The sequence below is a fragment of the Carcharodon carcharias genome, chromosome 3 (assembly GCF_017639515.1).
Source record: "Carcharodon carcharias isolate sCarCar2 chromosome 3, sCarCar2.pri, whole genome shotgun sequence".
NCBI classification, from domain to species: domain Eukaryota; kingdom Metazoa; phylum Chordata; class Chondrichthyes; order Lamniformes; family Lamnidae; genus Carcharodon; species Carcharodon carcharias.
The window spans coordinates 232,604,708-232,626,947 of record NC_054469.1 but is presented as its reverse complement, the minus strand read 5'-3'; the positions used below and the strand labels follow the sequence as shown (position 1 = coordinate 232,626,947).

Here is a 22,240-nt window from a genome sequence, read left to right as displayed (position 1 = left end):
GGGATGTGGGCTTCACTGCCTGGGCCAGCATTTATTGCCCATCCCTAATTGCCCTTGAGAAGGTGGTGGTGAGCTGCCTTCTTGAACTGCTGCAGTCCATGTGGTGTAGGTACACCTACAGTGCTGTTAGGAAGGGAGTTCTAGGATTTTGACCCAGTGACAGTGAAGGAACGGCGATATATTTCCAAGTCAGGGTGGTGAGTGGCTTGGAAGGGAACTTCCAGGTGGTGGTGTTCCCATCTATCTGCTGCCCTTGTCCTTCTAGATGGCAGTGGTGTGGGTTTGGAAGGTGCTGTCGAAGGAGCCTTGGTGCATTCCTGCAGCGCACCTTATAGATGGACTGTTGCTGCTATGCATCGGTGGGGGAGGGAGTGAATGTTTTGGATGTGGTGCCAATCTAGCGGGGCTGCTTTGTCCTGGACCGTGTCAAGTTTCTTGAGTACTGTGGGAGCTGCACTCATCCGGGCTAATGGGGAGTATTCCATTACACTCCTGACTTGTGCGTTGTAGATGGTGGAGAGGCTTTGGGGAGTCAGGAGGTGGGTTACTCATCACATGATTCCTAGCCTCTGACCTGCTCTTGCAGCCACAGTATTTATATGCCTAGTCCAGTTCAGTTTCTGGTAATGGTAACCCCCCAGGATGTTGATAGTGAGGGATTCAGCAATGGTAATGCCATTAAACATCAAGGGGCGATGGCTGGATTCTCTCTTGTTGGAGATGGTCATTGCCTGACACTTGTGTAGCCTGAATGTTACTTGCCACTTGTCAGCCCAAGCCTGGATATTGTCCATTCTTGTTGCATTTGGACATGGACTGCTTAAGTATCTGAAGAGTCGCGAATGGTAAACATCATGCAATCATCAGCGAACATCCCCACTTCTGACCTTTTGATGGAAGGAAGGTCATTGATGAAGCAGCTGAAGATGGTTGGGCCGATACATTACCTGAGGAACTCCTGCAGTGATGTCCAGGAGCTGGGATGACTGACCTCCAACAACCACAACCATCTTCTGTTGTGCTAGATACGACTCCAACTAGCGGAGAGTTTTCCCCCTGATTCCCATTGACTCCAGTTTTGCTAGGGCTCCTTGATGCCACACTCTGTCAAATGTGGCCTTGATGTCAAGGGCTGTCACTCTCACCTCAGGAGTTCAGCTCTTTTGTCCATGTTTGAACCAAGGCTGCAATGAGGTCAGGAGCTGAGTGGCCCTGGCGGAACTGAAACTGGGCATCAGTGAGCAGGTTATTGCTAGGCATGCCCTTCTGCACTCTTCATTGAACCAGGCTTGATGGTAATGGTAGAGTGGGGGATATGCCAGGCCATGAGGTTACAGATTGTGTTTGAGTACAATTCTACTGCAGCTGATGGCCCACAGCACCTCATGGATGCCCAGTCTTGAGTTGCTAGATCAGTTCGAAATCTATCCCATTTAGCACAGTGGTAGTGCCACACAACACGATGGAGGGTATCCTCAATGTGAAGGTGGGACTTAGTCTCCACAATGACTGTATGGTGGTCACTGCTACCGATACTGTTGTGGACAGATGCACTTACTGTAGGCAGGTTGATGAGGATGAGGTCAAATATGTTTTTCCCACTTGTTGATTCCCTCACCATCTGCCATAGACCCAGTCTAGCAGCTATGTCATTTTGGACTCGGCCAGCTCGGTCAGTAGTGGTGCCACCGAGCCACTCTTGGTGATGGACGTTAAAGTCCCCCGCCCAGAGTACATTCTGAGCCCTTGCCACCATCAGTACTTCCTCCAAGTGGTGTTCAACGTGAAGGAGCACTGATTCATCAGCTGAGGGAGGGCAGTACATGGTAATCAGGAGGTTTGCCCACGTTTGACCTGATGCCATGAGACTTCATGGGATCCGGAGCCAATGTTGAAGACTCCCAGGGCTACTCCCTCCCGACTGTATGCCACTGTGCTTCCACCTCTGCTGGGCCTGTCCTGTCTGTAGGACAGGACGCACCCAGGCATGGTGATGTCTGGGACATCATCTGTAAGATATGATTCCGTGAGATGACTATGTCAGGCTGTTACTTGACTAGTCTGTGAGGCAGCTCTGCCAATTTTGGCACTGGCCCCAGATGTTGGTAAGGAGGACTTTACAGGGTTGACAGAGCTGAGATTGCCGTTGTCGTTTCCAGTGCCTAGGTCGATGCCGGGTGGTCTGTCTGGTTTCATTCCTTTTGTGACTTTGTAGTGGTTTGTTACAACTGAGTGGGTGCTAGGCTATTTCAGAGGGCATTTTAAGAGTCAACTACATTGCTGTGGGTCTGGAGTCACGTGTAGGCCATACCAGGTAAGGATGACAGATTTCCTTCTATAAAGGACATTAGTGAACCAGATGGGTTTTTACAACAATTGACAATGGTGTCATGGTCATCATCAGACTTTTAATTCCAGATTTTTATTGAATTCAAATTCCACCATCTGCCATGGCGGGATTCAAACCCAGGTTCCCAGAGCATTACCCTGGGTCTCTGGATTACCAGTCCAGTGACAATACTACACCATCGCCTCCCCCTTAATATATTCAAATGACAGACTCATCGGGGTTTCCCATGCATCTTCAAACATATGCAGGTTAAAAATGGAAGCGAGGGGGATCAGGTTGAGTTTCTGACATGCCAGTATTTTTGCAGATTTAACCGCCTGCCTGCACTGTAACCCACCCACCCATCACACGCTAAGATTCTGCCCACAACGTCTGATTGAAACAGATTAAAAGAAGCCGTGTATTCAGATACGTTCCATGGTCAGTAAGAAGGAGCAATTAAAAATCTTTCTCAGGGGTTACACAATAGTAAATGACTCCACATATATTAGTTAACAACATAAAAATGTCTATCCTGGGTGCAAATTGGGGATTTCAGCCAGAAGGCAAAGAAAAATGAGGAAAATAGAAAACTAGCACAGAAGAAAATATTTTTCCACGGTTAAAGTATGGTATTGGGCTATAAGATAAGGGATTTTACACTGTCATGCTGTACCTGATGTGTCAGAAAATTGAAACTGGCTCTTGGTGCCCATAAATTGTAAAAATATTCTGTTTCCCAGATGGCCTTTATCTTGATAACCACAAAAGATCAAAATCATGCTTTGTTTATATTTATCAAACTTCTGGTGTCACAACTTTTAAAATATGAGGGTGGTGAATATTTTGCATTGGCAGACCCTGCCAACTGTGAGCTAATTAGCAATCACATATGATGTCAGATCAGTATTTCATTAATTCTTCACACTCGCAGCCCATTGAAGTGATATTCACCTACTGTCTTTCAGATCTTCAAAGCAGGAGTCTACAGTTTTCAGCCTTAGTGCCCTTTTTGAACGAGCAAAGCGCATGTAGTTGATTACTGCATTCTGATGCTGTTCATTTAACCCCAGTTCAGCCTGAGAGAAAAATGCAGACAGTTAATTTACTAAATAACCAAAGCAATATTCAATACTAATTTCTTGTTTCAATGTGAAAACTGAAAACAGAGTTTCAAATCATTAGAATGAACTATCAACCTGATCACCAGTTTGTTTTTCTTTAATATTATTAATGTTTAGTCAGGAATCCCAATAACTGCATTGTGAATACTGACCGAGCATCTATCAATTCTAGGAGTGCAAATGACCGAATTCAATTCCCTCACAACTATGGGCTCCAATAACTCTTCCCCCAACTAATCTATCAATGTTCATTGTTTGGATATATTATTTTCTACATCAACAGAAATGGTGAAAGCCAAGTCTGATTTTTGTAACCGGTTTACAGGCTATACAGACTTTTCACCCTTTCAACACTCCTCTCTTCAACTCAAGTCTCAAAACGGAGTACATGGAGTTCACTGGAATTTCACGAGCACCCACAGCCAAGGCCAAATATGACTGCTATTTGTCAGCATTAACTATGCGATACCAAGAGCCATTCTAGTGGTCTCAATGCAACGTAGAGTGAGGCTACCCAACCTGTTACAGAGCACAGATCAAAACTGGCTCAGTACCACACCATGAGGTGCAATTATTAAGACATCAGAAGGAAAATTGTTAGACTCCTACATAATTTACCTGACTGGTCACTTAACATGGCATAACATTGTTAATTATAATGGTTGCTTGGAAAATAGGTTAAGGATTTGATCATTTTTATCTATATGTGTTCGTTTTAATTAGTCGCATAACCACCACGTATGTTTTATTGTCTTGAAATCTCTTCCCACTTTTGCCGAATGGAACACGTCATTGTTTCAAATTTTCTTTTCCAATTTGCAAAACAGTACATTTTTCTACATTAAAATTTATCTGACATTCGTTCCGCAATCCATTGTCTCAACTGGCCAAAATCCTTTAGAATCTCATCAACCTCAGATATGATAGTTGCTCAGCAATATAGTTTAATGTAATTACCAATTTTTATATCAATATATAATAGGCAAACTCTCCTCTAAATGGTTCATGAAACAGTGAAAAGCAGAAAACCAGGATCAAGTCTGACAGGTCAACAATGCCCAACACCAGCCAGAGCGTTTTATCACGACAGCAGACACAATGTCAGAGTGAGAACGACCCACAACCTACAACTTCACCACAAACGTATTGAAGAAGACCTTTTTAAAAATATATAAGAAAAGACACTGATCAAAAGATATCTAATACTGTAAAGGGACCCCTTCTGGAAAATTCCAATGTGAATTGTATTGGCAACCTGTCCTGAGAAGTGGCATGAAATTTTGCACCTGAAGAGATGTCAAGGCTCACTTCAAACAGTGACACTTGAAAGGAAGGTATATGAAATGCAAAAGGCTGGACTTTTAAATCAGAGTTTCTGTGAAGACAACAGAACCTACTCTCCAGCCAGCCACATCCTATCAGGAATCCAAAAACCATCTCCTGTTAATTTATATCTCAGAATGTGTCAGAAAAGTTTCTGGGACTTTGGATACAAGACATGCCTATTTACCTTCTGAGAATACACAGAGAAATATATTTAAAACTGGCTCTGAAAACCAAGGTTAAGGGGAGAAGGAGAACAATGACAAAGAAGCAAAAAGGACACCTCCCTCTCTCTCTGTCTATCTCTCTCCCTCTTGCTGAAAACAAGTGAATTTAAGACAAACAGAGGGAAGAAAGAAGAAACACCAGTCTTCTAAGAGTACTGCTGGAGAAAAGCAGGATCTCTCTCTTGCTGGAAGCATGTGCGTTTTAGCAGTCAGACAACAAGGAGGGAGAAACAGGACAGCCTCCTTGGTCACTCTCGCAGAGACAAGCAGGTCATCTGTCCCTCTGGGGACAAGCCAACAAGTGCCTCCAACAGACTACGAAACTGCCAAAGTCAGCGCCAGAGTTCTACTGAAATCACCTAACTAACAACCTTAAAATACCACCATCTATGCCTCAAGGACAAGCCAAGGACTTATTTGTATATTCTTTTTAAACTTTTATTTGGACTCTTATCTTTCTTTTCTGATCTGTGTGAATGTGTGTTGCATCTTTTATTATTTTCCCTTGGGTTTTAGTGACTAATAAACTTACTCTTTCTTTGGCTTAAGGAAGCCTGGTTTGATTGGCTCCTTGTTAAAAAGTAAATAATGGACTGGAAAAGGCATCCACAGGGGAAGGGATTCTAAACAAACCAAGGTTGTTGGAAAAAAGGGGAGCCAGTTCATTCTTCCACACCCGGTCATAACAGTTTTATATTGCCTTTTCCCATCGAGAATTTTCAATACTCTGGCCAATTTTCTGTTAATTCCACACATTAGAATTCTTCATTAAAAGGCAATCATTTTACTGATTGCTTTCCAAAAATTCAAATAAACTGCAAGTACTGGACTGCCTTCATGGCTTCATCTAGGAATGAGTTAAAAAAAATGGCTCAAAATGCATAGCATGGAAAAAGGTGAAAAGATACTGTAAATATGCAGAGACCTTGAATCAGTAAATGAAAAGAAAGCAAGGGCAACCTCTTTACAAGACAGAAGTAAACAAAGGGGAATGAATAAAAAGGCAAAAGGTAAGAGTACAGAAACACTAAATGTTGCTACAAAGAGGCAGCTTTTGGGTTTAAAAGTTCATTAACTTTTTTTATAGTTAGGAAAATGTAAAAATGTACGAAATGCAAAGGTCATCTCAGGCAGGCTGTGAAAAGGCAATGGGAAAAAACAAGGCAAGCAAAATAAATAATAGAAGAGAACAAAGTGGGACACTAATGAGAGAAAAAAAAGACAAATGATTGAGATCAAGTCTGAAATAACTAAAGGTTCAAATGAAAGTGCCACAGCATGGCCACGAGGGAAGCAAGATATTGACCTAGAATTTGCTGGAGTGGGACACAGAGTTTAATTTCTTTCTTGACCTTTCCTTTCCAAATAATTTTGTGCCACAAACTTTTGGAAGTGTGAGGCAATAGTAGTGAGATTAATGGGGCATCTGAAACCTTGGTAAACAACATGAACAAAAAGCTACCACTCTAACCAGATGAAATTTAAGAATTGAGAAAGTGTGAACAACAGAGAAGGAAATAAGGTGAAATAGAGTCAACTTAGATAAAGAAAGTGAAATAAAGAGAATGATTGAGAGACGGGGGAAAAGACAGAAAGGAAAAGCAAGGAAAAAATTACCATTTAACAAACCTCCAGGAACAATTTGCCACCTGCAGAAGTAAGATTCCACAATTTCAAATTTTTTAAATTCGTTCTTGGGATGTGAGCATCACTTGCAAGGCCAGCATTTATTGCCCATCCCTAACCGTCCTTGAGCAGGTGGTAGTGAGGCACCTACAACTGATTGACTTGCTAGGCCGTTTCAGGGGGCAGTTAAGAGTCAATTACATTGACATCGGTTCGGAGACACATGTAGGCAAGAATGGGTAAGGACGGCAGATTTTCTCTCCTGAAGGACATTAGTGAACCTTCAATTCCTTTTTTTTGGATCTCTAAGCTTGAGGAGCATTGCAGGAACATTAAAAGGGTCCTCAGGTCTTAAAATAACAGCCGTAACATTCTGCGGCATAGTGACAAATCATAGGAAGTCCAGATTATGGTCGTGGACAAAATGGAGCTGCTTGGCAAGGCTGCCAGCTAATCTATATATGGTCATCTGATAAATAGCAAATGCGGTAGGTAACAAATACTATAATCTTGATTTGCAAAAAATGTAAATTACTGTCCAACAAGGGCCAATATTATAAAGGAAGGTAAGTTGTTGACTAGTTGACTTCCAGCCACTGTGGTGTTAGTTTTCTTGTTTATTTTGTTTAAAAAGGATTTGTTTTCAGTTGTTCTTTAAGAACCTTGGTCAAGGCCCATCAACACAGTTGAAAAATATGGGAAACAAGTAGGTAAATGAAGAAGTAGTAATTAATTGACAGCAAAGTTTAGGTTTAAAAAGCCTGCAAGTTGTAGGAGGAAACTCATAGGATGAAAGGGACAGCATGCATACAAAATTAGCTAAGGGACACAGAGCAGAGGGTTGTGACTGGAGTATACAGTGGTGTTCCCCAGAGGTCAGTCCTAGGACCACTGCCCTTTTCGATATGGTGAAGCAAGCCTTAATTTCCAGAAAAGGCATTTGACACAATGCCACACAAAAGACTTGTGAGAAAAGTTATTGCTCATGGAGTAAAAGGGACAATAGCAATGTGGATACAGAATTGGCTGAAAAATAGGAAATAGAGAGTAATGGTCAATGGATACTTTTCAGGCTGGAGGAAGGTTTGTAGTGGAGTTCCCCAGGGGTGGGTATTGGGACCCTAGATTTTCCTGATATATATTAATGATCTAGATCTTGGTGTGCAGGGGACAATTTCAAAGTTTGCAGATGATATGAAACTTGGGAGTATTGTGAGCTGCAAAGGGGACTGTGTGGAACTTAAAGAGGACATAGACAAGTTGGTGGAGTGGACAGATAGGTGGCAGATGAAGTTCAATGTGGAGAAGTGTGAGGTGATGCATTTTGGTAGGAAGGACATGGACAAACAGTATAAAATAAGGGGTGAAATTTTGAAGGGGGTGCAGGAGCAGAAAGACCTGGGTGTATATGTGCATAGATCATTGAAGGTGGCAGGACAGATGAAGACAGCAGTTAATAAAGCATATAGTATCCTAGGCTTTATTAATAGGGGCATAGATTACAAGAGCAGGGAGGTTATGCTGAATTTATATAAGACACTTGTTAGAGCTCAGCTGGAATATTGTGTACAGTTCTGGGCGCCACATTATAGGAAGGATGTGAACATCTTAGAAAGAGTGCAGAAGAGGTTTACAAAAATGGTTCCAGGGATGAGAAACTTCAGCTATGAGGATAGATTGGAGAGGTTGGGACTGTTCTCCTTGGACAGAAGAAGGCTAAGAGGAGATCTGATATAGACGTTCAAAATCATGAGGGGGCTGGAGAGGGTAGATTGGGAGAAGATGTTCCCGCTCGTAAATGGATCAAGGACGAGAGGGCACAAATTTAAAGTGATTTGCAAAAGAAGCAAATGTGACGTGAGAAAAAACTTTTTCACACAATGAGTGGTTCGAGTCTGGAATGCACTGCCCGGAAGTGTGGTGGAGACAGGTTCAATTAAGGCATTCAAGAGGGCATTGGATGATTATCTGAATAGAAACAGTGTGCAAGAATGTGGGAAAAAGGCAGAGCAATGGCACTAGTTTGGAGAGCTGGTGCAGACATGATGGGCCAAATGGCAGCATCGGTGGAGAAGAAAAGAGTTGACGTTTCGAGTCCTCATGACCCTGAAGGGTCATGAGGACTCGAAACATCAACTCTTTTCTTCTCCGCCGATGCTGCCAGACCTGCTGAGTTTTTCCAGGTAATTCTGTTTTTGTTTTGGATTTCCAGCATCCGTAGTTTTTTTGTTTTTATATATATTTATGGGCCAAATGGCCTCTTTCTGTGCCATTAAAATTCTGTGATTCTGTGAATGTGGAGGCAGGGAAGAGAAGGTAAATAGAGAAGTAATGTCTGAAGTTTAGGAGCAAGAGAAAACATTCAGAGAACCTGAGACCACATTATTATTGATAAAATAGACCCAAAAAAGCACCAGAGTGGGAGTGGTTGTCTCAGTAAAAGGCTATCCATTATTCACACATCCCTTAAAACCATCTTCAAATTACATTTTTCTTTGTTTTCCAGCTCCACTTCCTCATCTCACTCCTTGGCTTAAGTCCTGTCCAATTGTGTTGTTTTTTTCCTTCATTTATCATTGCTCTCCCACTTCCAAGTTACTAGTTAGTTCTGATGCACTACACAATTCGAAAGCTGCCCCAAAGCTGTTCTTGAGTACTTCCATGAAATTGGTTAAATGTTCACCCTTTCCTTCTAGTTGCCCTTAGTATGACTACTACAATTGGGGTGATTCATAATTGCCGCACTCTGATTCCTTGCAGCCACCCTTAGACTGACATTACATTATTGTAGTACCTCTACACCTTAATTCTGCACCAATGCTAGAGCAGAGTGTGCAAAAGTGCCCAAATCTCGAGCCAGGCTTCAATCTGACACCACATTTGTGCTTGAAAGAAAAGGAGCCTCGTTCTGCTTTGTGCCAGTCAGGGCAGTTCCGATTTATATTACATAGCCTGTAACTTCTTCCATGGACACAACCTGGAAGTTAGATCCAAAAATGGACCCATTCCTGCACTGTGTGCCGATGTCAAATTTCCTGTGAAGCAGAGTCCAATGGAAGCACTAAACTCATATCATATTTCTTCAAGTTTCAATTCATTTATCCATCATTCATGTATATAAGACACAACAAGCAATAGGAGAAAAGCTTTTACTTTTTTAAAGTAACTTACACTGCTGCCATAAAATGCATTCAGAGAAATAGAAAGAACACTGTAGGCTTATGCTTCAGTTATACAGGGTATTGGTGAGACCGCATATACTGTGTACAGTATAGGTCTCTTTATTTAAGGAAAGATGTAAATGCATTAAAAACAGTTCAGAGAAGATTTACTAGATTAATACCCAGAATGGGCGGGTTATCTTATGGGGAAAGGTTGGACAGACTAGGCTCGTATCCACTGGCATTTAGAAGAGTAAGAGGCGACTTAATCGAAACATATAAGATCCTGAGGGGACTTTTCAGGGTGAATGTGGAAAGGATATTTCCTCTTGTGGGAGAATCTAGAACTCGGGGTCACTGTTTTAAAATAAGGGGTCGTCCATTTAAGACAAAGATGAAGAAATTTTTTTTTCTCTCAGAGGGTTGTGAGACTTTGGAATTCTGTTCCTCAAAAGGTGGTTGAAGCAGAGTCCTTGAATATCTTTAAAGCAGAGGTAGATAGTTTCTTGATAAGCTAGGAGGTGAAAGGTTACTGGAGGTAGGCTAGGATGAGGTTAAAATCAGATCAGCCATGATCTTATTGACTGGCGGAGCAGGCCTGAGGAGCCAAGTAGCCTACTCCTGCTCCTAATTCGTATGCTTGTATTAGGTGTGAGGAAATTGCAATACTACACCAGCAATTTGACTCCTTTCTGTTGCACCTGAGAATCTAGTTGTAATCTGAAGAGAACTTCTGAGCAAGCATAATCAGAGTATTAGGCTCTACGAATTGGGGATGTGGCCATATTATAGGTAAAGCTGATTTCAAGTGAAGAATATATGGCCAATCAGAAAAATTTGAGGAGATTCAGGCATTTTGTACTTATGCACGCAACTTGTACTGTACATCAAAATTCTGTAATATTTTAGTCCGCACATTTGATATGTGTTCCAATCGCGCATGTCTCCAAGTGCAAAAATGCAGAAAATTCCAGGCTAACCAGAGACTAACTTTGCAGTGGCCCTAAACTTCTGGTATCTAAATGCACCATTACTTATTCAAACACTTCCAGTTAGCAATCAATTACTATTTTGTTACCTTCATTAATAATATGTACCTGCCACAGCTTTTTAATTTTTTTATTCTTTCATGAGATGTGGGCATTGCCAGCAAGGCCAGCACTTGTTGCCCATCCCCAATTGTGCTTGAACTGAGTAGTTTGTTAGGCTATTTCAGAGGGCAGTTAAGAGTCAACCTCTTTGCTGTGCACATGGAAGCCAGATCAGGTAAGAGCGGCAGATTTTTTTCCCTAAAGGGCATTAGTGAACCAGTTGGGTTTTACATTGATGATAGTGTCATAGTCGCCATTACTGAGACTAGCTTTCAATTCCAATGATATATACAATTATTAAAAGGATATTTAAATGAATATAAGAAATAAGGAGCAGGCATAGGTCATATGATCCCTTGACTATGCTCCGTCATTCAATAAAATCATGACTGATCATCTACGTCAACTCTACTTTCCTGTCCAATCCCCATATCCCAAAATTCCCTTAGTACCCAAAAATCTATTAACCTCAGCCTTGAATATACTCAATGACTCGGGATTCACTGCCCTCCCAGGCCAAATTCCAAATTTTCACAACCATGAGAGTGAAGAAATTCCTCCCTCATCTCAGTCTTAAATGATCGCTAACATCTACCACCCCCTTCAAACATTGCAAAACATTCTCAGCTCTTTTTGAGATTGAACTTTCAACCTCTGCCACATCATTATTTTTACCAAGTCCATGCACTGCTAATTCCAAAACAATATGTACATAACCTGCTTCCCTCGAAACTTGCTGAACTCCATTATCTGAGGTTCAATCACAACATTGTCATCAAATATGCTGACAAAAGTGGGGCTGTCTGGTGAACCAACCGTGACCTTGCAGAGGCCAGATGCCAACTCTCCGATATGTTCTCCTACCTCTCGCTGTACACGATCCTACCACCAAACATCAAGCCATTGTCTCCAGGTCTGTTACTGACCTCATCTTGTCTGAAGATCTTCCCTTCCCAGCCTCTGGCTTCGTGGTCCCCCAATCCTGGACACAGTTCAATTCAATTTTCCACCTTGCTCTCGCACTCACCCTCCTGCACTGCTCGAATGGAGCTCAACTTAAACTCTAAGAACAACACCTCATCCTTTGCTTAGGCCTTCCAGACTCAACACTGAGTTCAACAATTTCAGATCATAATCTCAGCACCATTTTGTTTCCAACATCTTTGCAGGTTTTGGTTTTACTCTCGTTTTTGCTTTTGGAAGACAGCTGGTCACCATTCTATCTATCACACCTCAAGACACGTATTTTGTTTCTTTACTTGTTCCATTACCACTCCTTTTGGCCTTGCACCACCAGCTCTTTTGTAACTGAATCGCTCCTGAATTCCCTTCTGTTCCCCAACTTGCACTTTCTTAAAACGTATTATATTTCTAACTTTTCCCCACTCTGATGAAAGGTCATCTACCTGAAACATTAACTCTGCTTCTCTCTCCATAGATGTTGCCTGACCTACTGAGTATTTCCAGCTCAGTAGGTAGCACTCACGCCTCAGTCACAAGCTTCCAGGTTCAATTCCCACTCCAGAGCTTGAGCACAAAAAATGAATGCTGACACTCTAGTGCAGTGTTGAGGGAGTGCTGCACTGTCGGAGTTGCCGTTTTGCAGATGAAAAGTTAAATAGAGGCCCTATCTGCCTGCTCAGAAGGAGTATAAGATCCTGTGGCACTATTTCAAAGAAAAACAGGGGTGTTTTCTCTGGTGTCCTGGCCAATTTATCCCTCCAACAGTATCTCAAAAAACAGCTTTTTGTGGGAGCTTGCTGTGCGCAATTTGGCTGCTGCGTTTCCCACATTACAACAGCAACTACACTTCAAAAGAGCCTCATTGGGTGTAGAGCATTATGACTCACCGGTGGTCTTGAAAAACTATATAACTGCAAATCTTTCTTTCTTCTCCACACTATCACAGACATTCTCATTTGTTCTTTCTCTCCCCCCTTTCACTTGCTTAAAAACCTTAACTTTTCCCAGCTCTGATGAAAGGTCATCACTCTGAAAAATGTGTATGTGTATATATTGTGTGTGTATGTATATAGTGTGTGTTATAGAGGGGTCTGTGTGTATATATTGTGTGTGTGTATAGAGGGGTATATGTGTATATATTGTGTGTATGTATAGAGGGGTATTAGTGTATATATTGTGTGTATATGTATGTATGTATATGTATATATATTGTGTATGTATATGTGCCTATATTGTGTGTCCAGAGATGCTACCAGTATTTCCAGCGTTTTCTGGTTTGATTTCAGATTTCTGCAGTATTTTGCTTATAAAATGTGTGTATATACCATATACGTATGTATATAGATATTTGTGTAGGTATATATACGTGTATATATATATAGTGTGTATATATATAATGTATGTATGTATATATATGTGTGTGTGTATATATATATAGTGTATGTATATTGTGTGTATGTGTGTACATATTGTGTGTGTGTATATGTGTATATATTTGTATGTGTATATATTGATTGTGTTTGTGTGTGTATATATATATATGTGTGTATATATATTGTGTGTTGTATGTGTGTGTATTCAGCCCATTATGCCTATGCTGGCTTTTCCAATTAGTCCAACTCCTCTAGTCTTTCCCTGTATATATACACAGACATAAATGCCTACAAATATAAACAATACTGGCAGATTGAACTGTGCTTTCTCAAATACATCCAGCACCGACTCCCCTCATTGCAAATCCCAGCCGAGCCCACCTCCAGCTCAGTGGGGGCCTCATGCCGCTGATGATTGTCAAGGGGAGGCGGTCACTAGGACGCTGAGGCCTACACCATTGCCATGGGAGCAGCACGACCACGGGCTGTAGTAGGTTGCAATGCACTCACCATGTCAGGCTACAGTAAAGCGTCTCGACCCCCCCCTCCTCCCCTCTTCTCTATCTCCTGCTCCCTCTCGGTGCTGCACACGGATCCTCCTCTTCCCGCCGCTTACCCACCCGGGGGAGGCCCGCCCGCCCGACCGACCGACCGACCGACCCACTCACTCATCACCATGGAAACGGCACGCGTCACTCAGCAGCGCACACGTGACCTGAGCCCATGCCCAGGGTTGCCAACCCTCCAGGATTGACCTGGAGTCCCCAGGATTTGAAGATCAATGTCCAGGACTCTGCTGTGTGCAACACTAGAGAAAAATCATCGGGACACTTTAAAAAGGATTTTTTTTCTTGTTTTCTTTGAACATTTCCCTCTACCAGTTTATAAAAATATTAAAAGTAAAGGAAAAACAGCAGTTTGGCTGACATCCAATTGGTTAATGACTCTCTTTGTTTCCCAATTGGTGTAGGTGGGCAGAAGGTCACAAAGGTGGATGTGTTAGCCGAAACAATGGCTACAACATGCTGGCAGGTCTAGTGATGAACCCTCCAGGAATATATTTAATCCCCGTTGGCAACCCTACATCCATGCACAGCCCCCAGCTCCATCTACTTCCAAAAGGGACAGACCATAATTTACACCCTCCTAAAGGACTGGAGTGTAGAAACGTTTTCAACACTAAGCAATAAGGAAATCAAGCCATGAAATTTAGATGCATCTAATTTTTTACAGTTGGTAATGGAATATAAAAGTCAGGAAGTTTTGCCACAGTTGCACATGGGCATTGCTACGACCTCATCTGGAGTACTGTCTACAGTTTTAGTCTCCTTACTTAAGGGATATAATTGCATTAGAAGCAATTCAGAGAACCATAAAACCATAGAAAAGTTACAGCACAGAAAGAGGCCATTCAGCCCATCATGTCTGTGCCAACCAAAAAAGAAAAAATTTAAGAAAACTAGCTGCCCATTTTAATCCCACCTTCCAGCACCTGGTCCATAGCCTTGCCGGTTACAGCACTTTAGATGCAGATCCAGGTACGTTTTAAATGAGCTGAGGGCTTCTGCCTCCACCACCAAACCAGGCAGTGAATTCCAAACACCGACCACTCTCTGGTGAAGAAGTTTTTACTCATGTCCCCTCTAATCCTTTTACCAATCACCTTAAATCCTGTCCTTACAAATGGTAATGGTCGTAGGTTTGGAAGGTGCTGCTTAAGAAGCCTTGGTGAGTTTCCACGGTACATCTTTTAGATGGTGCACACTGCTGCCACTGTTTGTCGGTGGTGGAGAGATGAATGTTTGTGGATATGGTGCCAATCAAGTGGGCTGCTTTGTCCTGGATGGTGTCAAGCTTCTTGAGTGTTGTGGGAACTGCACTCATCCAGGCAAGTGGGGAGTATTCCATCACACTCCTAACTTGTGCCTTGTAGATGGTGGACAGGCTTTGGGGAGTCAGGAGGTGAGTTACTCGCCACAGAATTCTAAGCCTCTAATCCGTTCTTGTAGCCACAGTATTTATATAGCTAGTCCAGTTCAGTTTTGGGTCAATGGTACCCCCAGGATGTTGATAGTGGGAGATTCAGCGATGGCAATGCCATTGAATGTCAAGGGGCAGTGGTTAGATCCTCTCTTGTTGGAGATGGTCATTGCCTGGCACTTGTGTGGACCAAATGTTACTTGCCACTTGTCAGCCCAAGCCTGGATATTGTCCAGCTCTTGCTGCATTTGGACATGGACTGCTTCAGTATCAGGAGTCACAAATGGTGCTGAACGTTGTGCAATCATCAGCAAACATTCCCACTTCTGACCTTACAATGCAAGGAAGATCATTGATGAAACAGCTGAGGATTCAGTCATGAATGGTGGTGAAAAATTAAACAATTCACTGGAAGAGCAGGCTCCACAAGAATCCCCATCCTCATTGATGGAGGAGCCCAGCACATCAATGCAAAAGATAAGGCTGAGCATTCGCAACAATCTTCAGCCAGAAGTGCCGAATGGATGATCCATCTCAGCCTCCTCCGGAGGTCCCCAGCATCACAGGTGCCAGTGTTCAGGCAATTCGATTCACTCCACATGATATCAAGAAACAGCTGAAGGCACTGGATATTGCAAAGGTTATGGGCCCTGACAATATTCCGGCAACTGTACTGAAGACTTGTGCTTCAGAACTTGCCGCACCCCTAGCCAAGCTGTTCCAATACAGCTACAACTCTGGCATCTACCCGGCTATGTGGAAAATTGCCCAGGTATGTTCTGTATACAAAAAGAAGGACAAATCTAAACTGGCCAATTACCCCACCCCACTCCCATCAGTCCGCTCTCCATCATCAGTAAAGTAATGGAAGGGGTCATCAACAGCGCTATCAAGCTGCACTTGCTTAGCAATAACCTGCTCACTGAGACCCAGTTTGGGTTCTGACAGGGCCACTCAGCTCCTGATCTCATTACGGCCTTGGTTCAAACATGGACAAAAGAGCTGAAACTCCCGAGGTGAGGTGAGAGTGACAGCCCTTGACATCAAGGCAGCATTTGACCGAGTGTGGCATCAAGGAGCCCTAGCAAAACTGGAATCAATATGATTCAGGGGAAAAACTCTCCGCTGGTTGGAGTTATACCTAGCACAAAGGAAGATGGTTGTGGTTGTTGGAGGTCTGTCATCTCAGCTTCAGGACATCACTGCAGGAGTTCCTCAGGTAGTGTCCTCAGCCCAACCATCTTCAGCTGCTTCATCAATGAACTTCCTTCCACCATAAGGTCAGAAGTGGGGATGTTCGCTGATGATTGGACAATGTTCAGCACCATTCATGACTCCTCAGACACTGAAGCAGCCCATGTCCAAATGCAGCAAGATCTGAACAATATTCAGGCTTGGACTGACAAGTGGCAAGTAACATTTGTGCCGCACAAGTGTCAGGCAATGACCATCTCCAACAAGAGAGAATCCAACCACATTCCTTTGATGTTCAATGGCATTACCATCACTGAATCTCCCACTATCAACACTCTGGGGGTTACCATTGACCAGAAACTGAACTGGACTAGCCTTACAAATACTGTGGCTACAAGAGCAGGTCAGAGGCTAGGAATCCTGCAGTGAGTAACTCACCCCCTGACTCTCCAAAGCCTGTCCACCATCTACAAGGCACAAGTTAGGAGTGTGATGGAATACTCCCCACTTGCCTGGATGAGTGCAGCTCCCAAAACACTCAAGAAGTTCGACACCATCCAGGACAAAGCAATCTGCTTGATTAGCACCACGTCCACAAACATTCACTCCCCCCCCATCACCAACACACAGTAGCAGCAGTGTGTACCATCTACAAAATGCACTGCAGGAATTCACCAAGGCTCCTTAGACGGCACCGTCCAAATTCACCACCACTACCACCTAGAAGGACAAGGGCAGCAGATAGATGGGAACACCACCACCTGGAATTTCCCCTCCAAGACATTTACATCCTGACTTGGAAATATTTTACTGTTCCTTCACTATCGCTGGGTTAAAATCCTGGAACTCCCTTCCTAACAACACTGTGGGTGTACTGATACCACATGGACTGCAGCAGTTCAAGAAGGCAGCTCACCACCACCTTCTCAAGGGCAACTAGGGATGGGCAATAAATGCTGGCCCAGCCAGCGAAGCCCACATCCCATGAATGAATTTTAAAAAACACAACACAGTGGAGGGAATCCTCAATGTGAAGATGGAACTTTGTCTCCACAAGGACTGTGTTGTGGTCACTCCTACCGATACTGTCATGGACAGATGCATCTGCAGCAGGCAGATTGGTGAGGACCAGGTCAAGTATTTTTTCCCTCTTGTTGGTTACCTCACCACCTGCCGCAGGCCCAGTGCAGTAGTTATGTCCTTTAGGATTTGGCCAGCTTGATCTATGGTGGTGCTACTGAGCCACTCTTGGTGATGGACATTGAAGTTCCCCACCCAGAGTACATTCTGCACCCTTTCCACCTTCAGTGCTTCCTCCAAGTGGTGTTCAACATGGAGGAGCACTGATTCACCAGCTGAGTGGGTGGGTGGCGGGGGGTGGGGGTGGTGGGGGTGGGGGGGGGGTGGCAAGGAGGGTGGCAGGGTGCGGGACGTGGTAATCAGCAGGAGGTTTCCTTATCCATGTTTGACCTGATGCCATCAGACTTCATGAGGCCTGGAGTCAATATTGTGGACTCCCCAGGGCAACTCCCTCCCGACTGTATATGACCTTAAGGGAAAGTATTTTTATGAAGAAGTAAGTGTGTTGATTGGCTACAAAAACAAAATACCGCGGATGCTGGAAACCTGAAATAAAAACAGAAAATGGTGGAAATGCTCAGCATCTGTGCAGAAATAAATTGAGTTAACGTTTCAGTCGTGAACATTCATCAGAACTGTTGTTAAGTGATTACACGGTTTTACTGAAAATCTCCTCGGACACTGGTAGCTCTGGGTTGTGCTTTTGAAAGCCCCGTACGTGGGTCAACACATCTAAAACAATGGTGACTAATTGTTGTTTCCTGGTTTAAACTGTCTTCTCCATATACCCTTTACGATGGCGGTGGAGGAGGGAGGGGGGGAAGGTGTGGGGCACCACATCCAGCGGATTCCAGCGCTGCTGCTGGACCATCAAACCACTACAGAGAGTGAGTGCTGCAGTCTCAGTTGCTGGGGATGACAGATATGAGTCTCAAATTCAACCCTACCGAACCAGAGGTGGTCATTCCAGCTGTAGGTGAGTATCCAATTGGCTGTCAACCCAGGAATTTACAAACCATAGTCTAGACTCTGCTCTGTTGGGGACAGAAATAAAACTGCCGGGGAAATAAAATAAAACCAGATGAAGTTGACTGGTATGAAAATGTTTCATTGGATGCTAAATTAGGTCAATGAAAGTTCAGTAGAAGTTAGTTGCAATTGTATTGTAACGTTAATCCTCAGTATTTGATCATACTCTGCAGTCTGAAGGTCCATTCAAACATTAGGGCTGCAATGTAGTTTTTTGTAAGAAAAACACTCATAACAAATAAAAACAAAATACTGCAGATGCTGGAGATCTGAAATAAAATCAGAAAGTACTGTGAAAGCTCAGCAGGTGAAGAGGAGTCACATTGTACGCAAAAGGCTAACTCTGTTTCTTTCTTCATGAATGCTGTAAGACCTGCTGAGTTTTTCCAGCACTTTCTGTTTTTATTTAGAACAAATAGTTTTCTCACCAAAATGAAGAGTTAAGGTCGGCATCATGCAAAGGAGTCTGATTGTTAATTTTATATAGTAAGTTCACCCTGTGTGGACATGAACATCTAGCATCAGATGGGGAATAGCTGAAGAAGGAACAGATGTGTCAGCCCTTGATCTCTGTCCTCCTATTTGAGGTGGTTCATTTTGCACTCCCAGGCGGATACAAAAAATCTTGACACGCATTTCCTGAAGAACAATGCAATTGGAAATATTTCCTCAGGCCGTTATTTTCAGAAAAATTCCACGACCATTCCTACCCTGCCCCTACCCACTCCACCCCCCAGCGAATTTGGCCTGACCAGAAACGAGTAATTGTGTAAGGCATTAGAAGCACATTTAATCAAGTTGGCAGTTTAATTTACAGTATCATAAACAGACATTCAAACAACTATTCCAACAGAGGGAGCAATATCTTAATAGTTTTGTATTGGACTAGTAATCCAGAGGCCTGGAAAAATAATTACTTGCAAAAGGCATTTGATACAGCGCCGCACAGTAGACTTGTGAGAAAAGTTATAGCTTGTTGTATAAAAGGGGCAATAGCAACATAGATACAAAGTTGGCTGAGTGACAAGAAACAGAGAGTAGTGGTTAATGGATATTTTTCAAGCCAGAGGAAGGTTTGTACTAGAGTTCCCCAGAGGTTGGTATTGGGACCTTTGCTTTTCCTTATATATATTAATGATCTAAACCTTGGTGTACAGGGAACAATTTCAAAATTTGCAAATGATACAAAACTTGGAAGCATTGTAAATTGTGAGGAGGACAGTGTAGAACTTCAAAAGGAAAAAGACAAGTTGGTGCAATGGGTGGATAGGTGGCAGATGAAGTTCAATGCAGAGAGATATGAGGTAGGAAGAAGATGGAGAGACAATTTTTTTATGGCTCAATGGAAGGTAAATGCTGCTCAAATCCCAAAGGGAAACTTGAAACAGCTGCCACAACTGTTTTGCAATTTGTATTTTTATTTTGAGATGCATGCCTTGAATACAGTAGTAATAAGTCCACTGAGTATTAGAGATTTTCTACAAAACTAAATAAAGCATTTATTAATAGTAGAAATGAGTTTAAGCACACACATAGGTCTACAAATTACTACTATAATAACTCCTAACTCCCCTAATTAACCTGACTCCCAGTTACACCTCCGCTAAGACAACAGTGAACCAAGATAAATTTCAATAGACCCAGCAACACACACAGTATTCTGGATAGGGATATTCACAATGAGTTTTCTTAGCTTCAGTTCCAGCAGACGACAGCTTGATACATAGAAGCTGGAGGCTTTTTGCCTCACGTTAGATCTTAGAATGCCTTCCTCCTTATACATAACCTCATCTCCTTTATGTCTGTTTCTCCCTTTTTAATGTAAGTTCCATTGTTCCAAGATGTCTTTGCAACTTTATTTTTTCCACAATATAAATCTTCCATAGTACTCATATTATCAGTAATCTTTGGGAAAAATAAACACACTGTTTGGCTTAGCCTCTTATGGCTAGGTGTAACATCCCATCATTTCTTTGAAACTCAAACTACTCTGGTTTCTCCAAAAATGCAAATGGTCCTCACACCTCACATTCTAAAACTTCAGCCATGTTTACATATTTAGCAATTCAAACCTAGCTTCTCTTCTGATAACTCAAAAGCTCCAGACTAGCTGTCTACAATTCAATTAAAACCCCCACACACACATCCACACAGAGATACTAATCCAAACCCCACTATTAACCTACTCTTAAAATAAATTACAATAATATTATGAAAATGATTATATTTTCATGACAGTATAAAATAGAGGGTACAACTAAGGGGGAACAGGAGCAGAGGAATCTGCTTGTATATGTGCATAAGTCATTAAAGGTGGCAGGACAGATTGAGAAAACAGTTAATAAAGCATAAGTATCCAAGGCTTTATTAATAGGAGCATAGAGTACAAGAGCAAGGGGTCATGTTTATCTTGTATAAGAAATTAGTTAGACCTCAGCTGGAGTATTGCGTATAGTCCTGGACACTGTGTTTTAGGAAGGATGTGAAGGCATTGGAGAGAGTTCAGAAGAGGTTTATGAGAATGACTGCAGGGATGAGAAACTCCAGGAATGAAGATAGATTGGAGAAGTTGGGACTCTTTTCCTTGGAGGAAAAAAGTCCAAGAGGAGACTTGATAGAACTTGGACGGTGAGGAGAGAGGAAGTGAAGGGGCAGGTGTTGCATCTTTTGCGTGGGCAAGGGGTTGTGCCATAGGAGGGGGTTGAGGAGTAGGGGGTGATGGAGGAGTGGACCAGGGTGTCCCGGAGGGAGCGATCCCTACGGAATGCCGATAAGGGGGGTGAAGGGAAGATGTGTTTGGTAGTGGCATCATGCTGGAGTTGGCGGAAATGGCGGAGGATGATCCTTTGAATGCGGAGGCTGGTGGGGTGATAAGTGAGGACAAGGGGGACCCTATCATGTTTCTGGGAGGGAGGAGAAGGAGTGAGGGCGGATGCGCGGGAGATGGGCCGGACACGGTTGAGGGCCCTGTCAACGACCGTGGGTGGAAAACCTCGGTTAAGGAAGAAGGAGGACATGTCAGAGGAACTGTTTTTGAATGTAGCATCATCGGAACAGATGCGACGGAGGCGAAGGAACTGAGAGAATGGGATGGAGTCCTTACAGGAAGTGGGGTGTGAGGAGCTGTAGTCGAGATAGCTGTGGGTGTCGGTGGGTTTGTAATGGATATTGGTGGACAGTCTATCACCAGAGATTGAGACAGAGAGGTCAAGGAAGGGAAGGGAAGTGTCAGAGATGGACCACGTGAAAATGATGGAGGGGTGGAGATTGGAAGCAAAATTAATAAATTTTTCCAAGTCCTGACGAGAGCATGAAGCAGCACCGAAATAATCATCGATGTACCGGAGAAAGAGTTGTGGAAGGGGGCCGGAGTAGGACTGCAACAAGGAATGTTCCACATATCCCATAAAGAGACAGGCATAGCTGGGGCCCATGCGGGTACCCATAGCCACACCTTTTATTTGGAGGAAGTGAGAGGAGTTGAAGGAGAAATTGTTCAGCGTGAGAACAAGTTCAGTGGAACATTCCTTGTTGCAGTCCTACTCCGGAGACCAAACGTAAACTGGGCGACCGCTTTGCAGAACACCTGCGGTCTGTCCGCAAGAATGACCCAAACCTCCCTGTCGCTTGCCATTTTAACACTCCACCCTGCTCTCTTGCCCACATGTCTGTCCTTGGCTTGCTGCATTGTTCCAGTGAAGCCCAACGCAAACTGGAGGAACAACACCTCATCTTCCGAC

General features: G+C 43.1%; 1 protein-coding gene across 3 annotated transcripts in view; it reads right to left on the bottom strand.

Annotated features, from left to right (window-relative positions):
• lztfl1 (leucine zipper transcription factor-like 1) overlaps nucleotides 1-13,881 on the bottom strand; it is a 51,755-nt gene extending 37,874 nt beyond the window's left edge. For 2 of the 3 annotated variants that reach the window (XM_041185135.1, XM_041185133.1), the window contains exons 1-2: nucleotides 13,728-13,881; nucleotides 3,284-3,408 (exon numbers count right to left, since the gene is read on the bottom strand). In XM_041185135.1, coding sequence (XP_041041069.1) covers nucleotides 3,284-3,408; nucleotides 13,728-13,730 — 128 coding nt within the window. In that variant the 5' untranslated portion in view covers nucleotides 13,731-13,881. Of the gene's footprint in view, nucleotides 1-3,283; nucleotides 3,409-13,727 lie in introns of those variants that run through there. The other variant, XM_041185136.1, reaches the window with a different exon arrangement.
• Nucleotides 13,882-22,240: the final 8,359 nt, after the last annotated feature.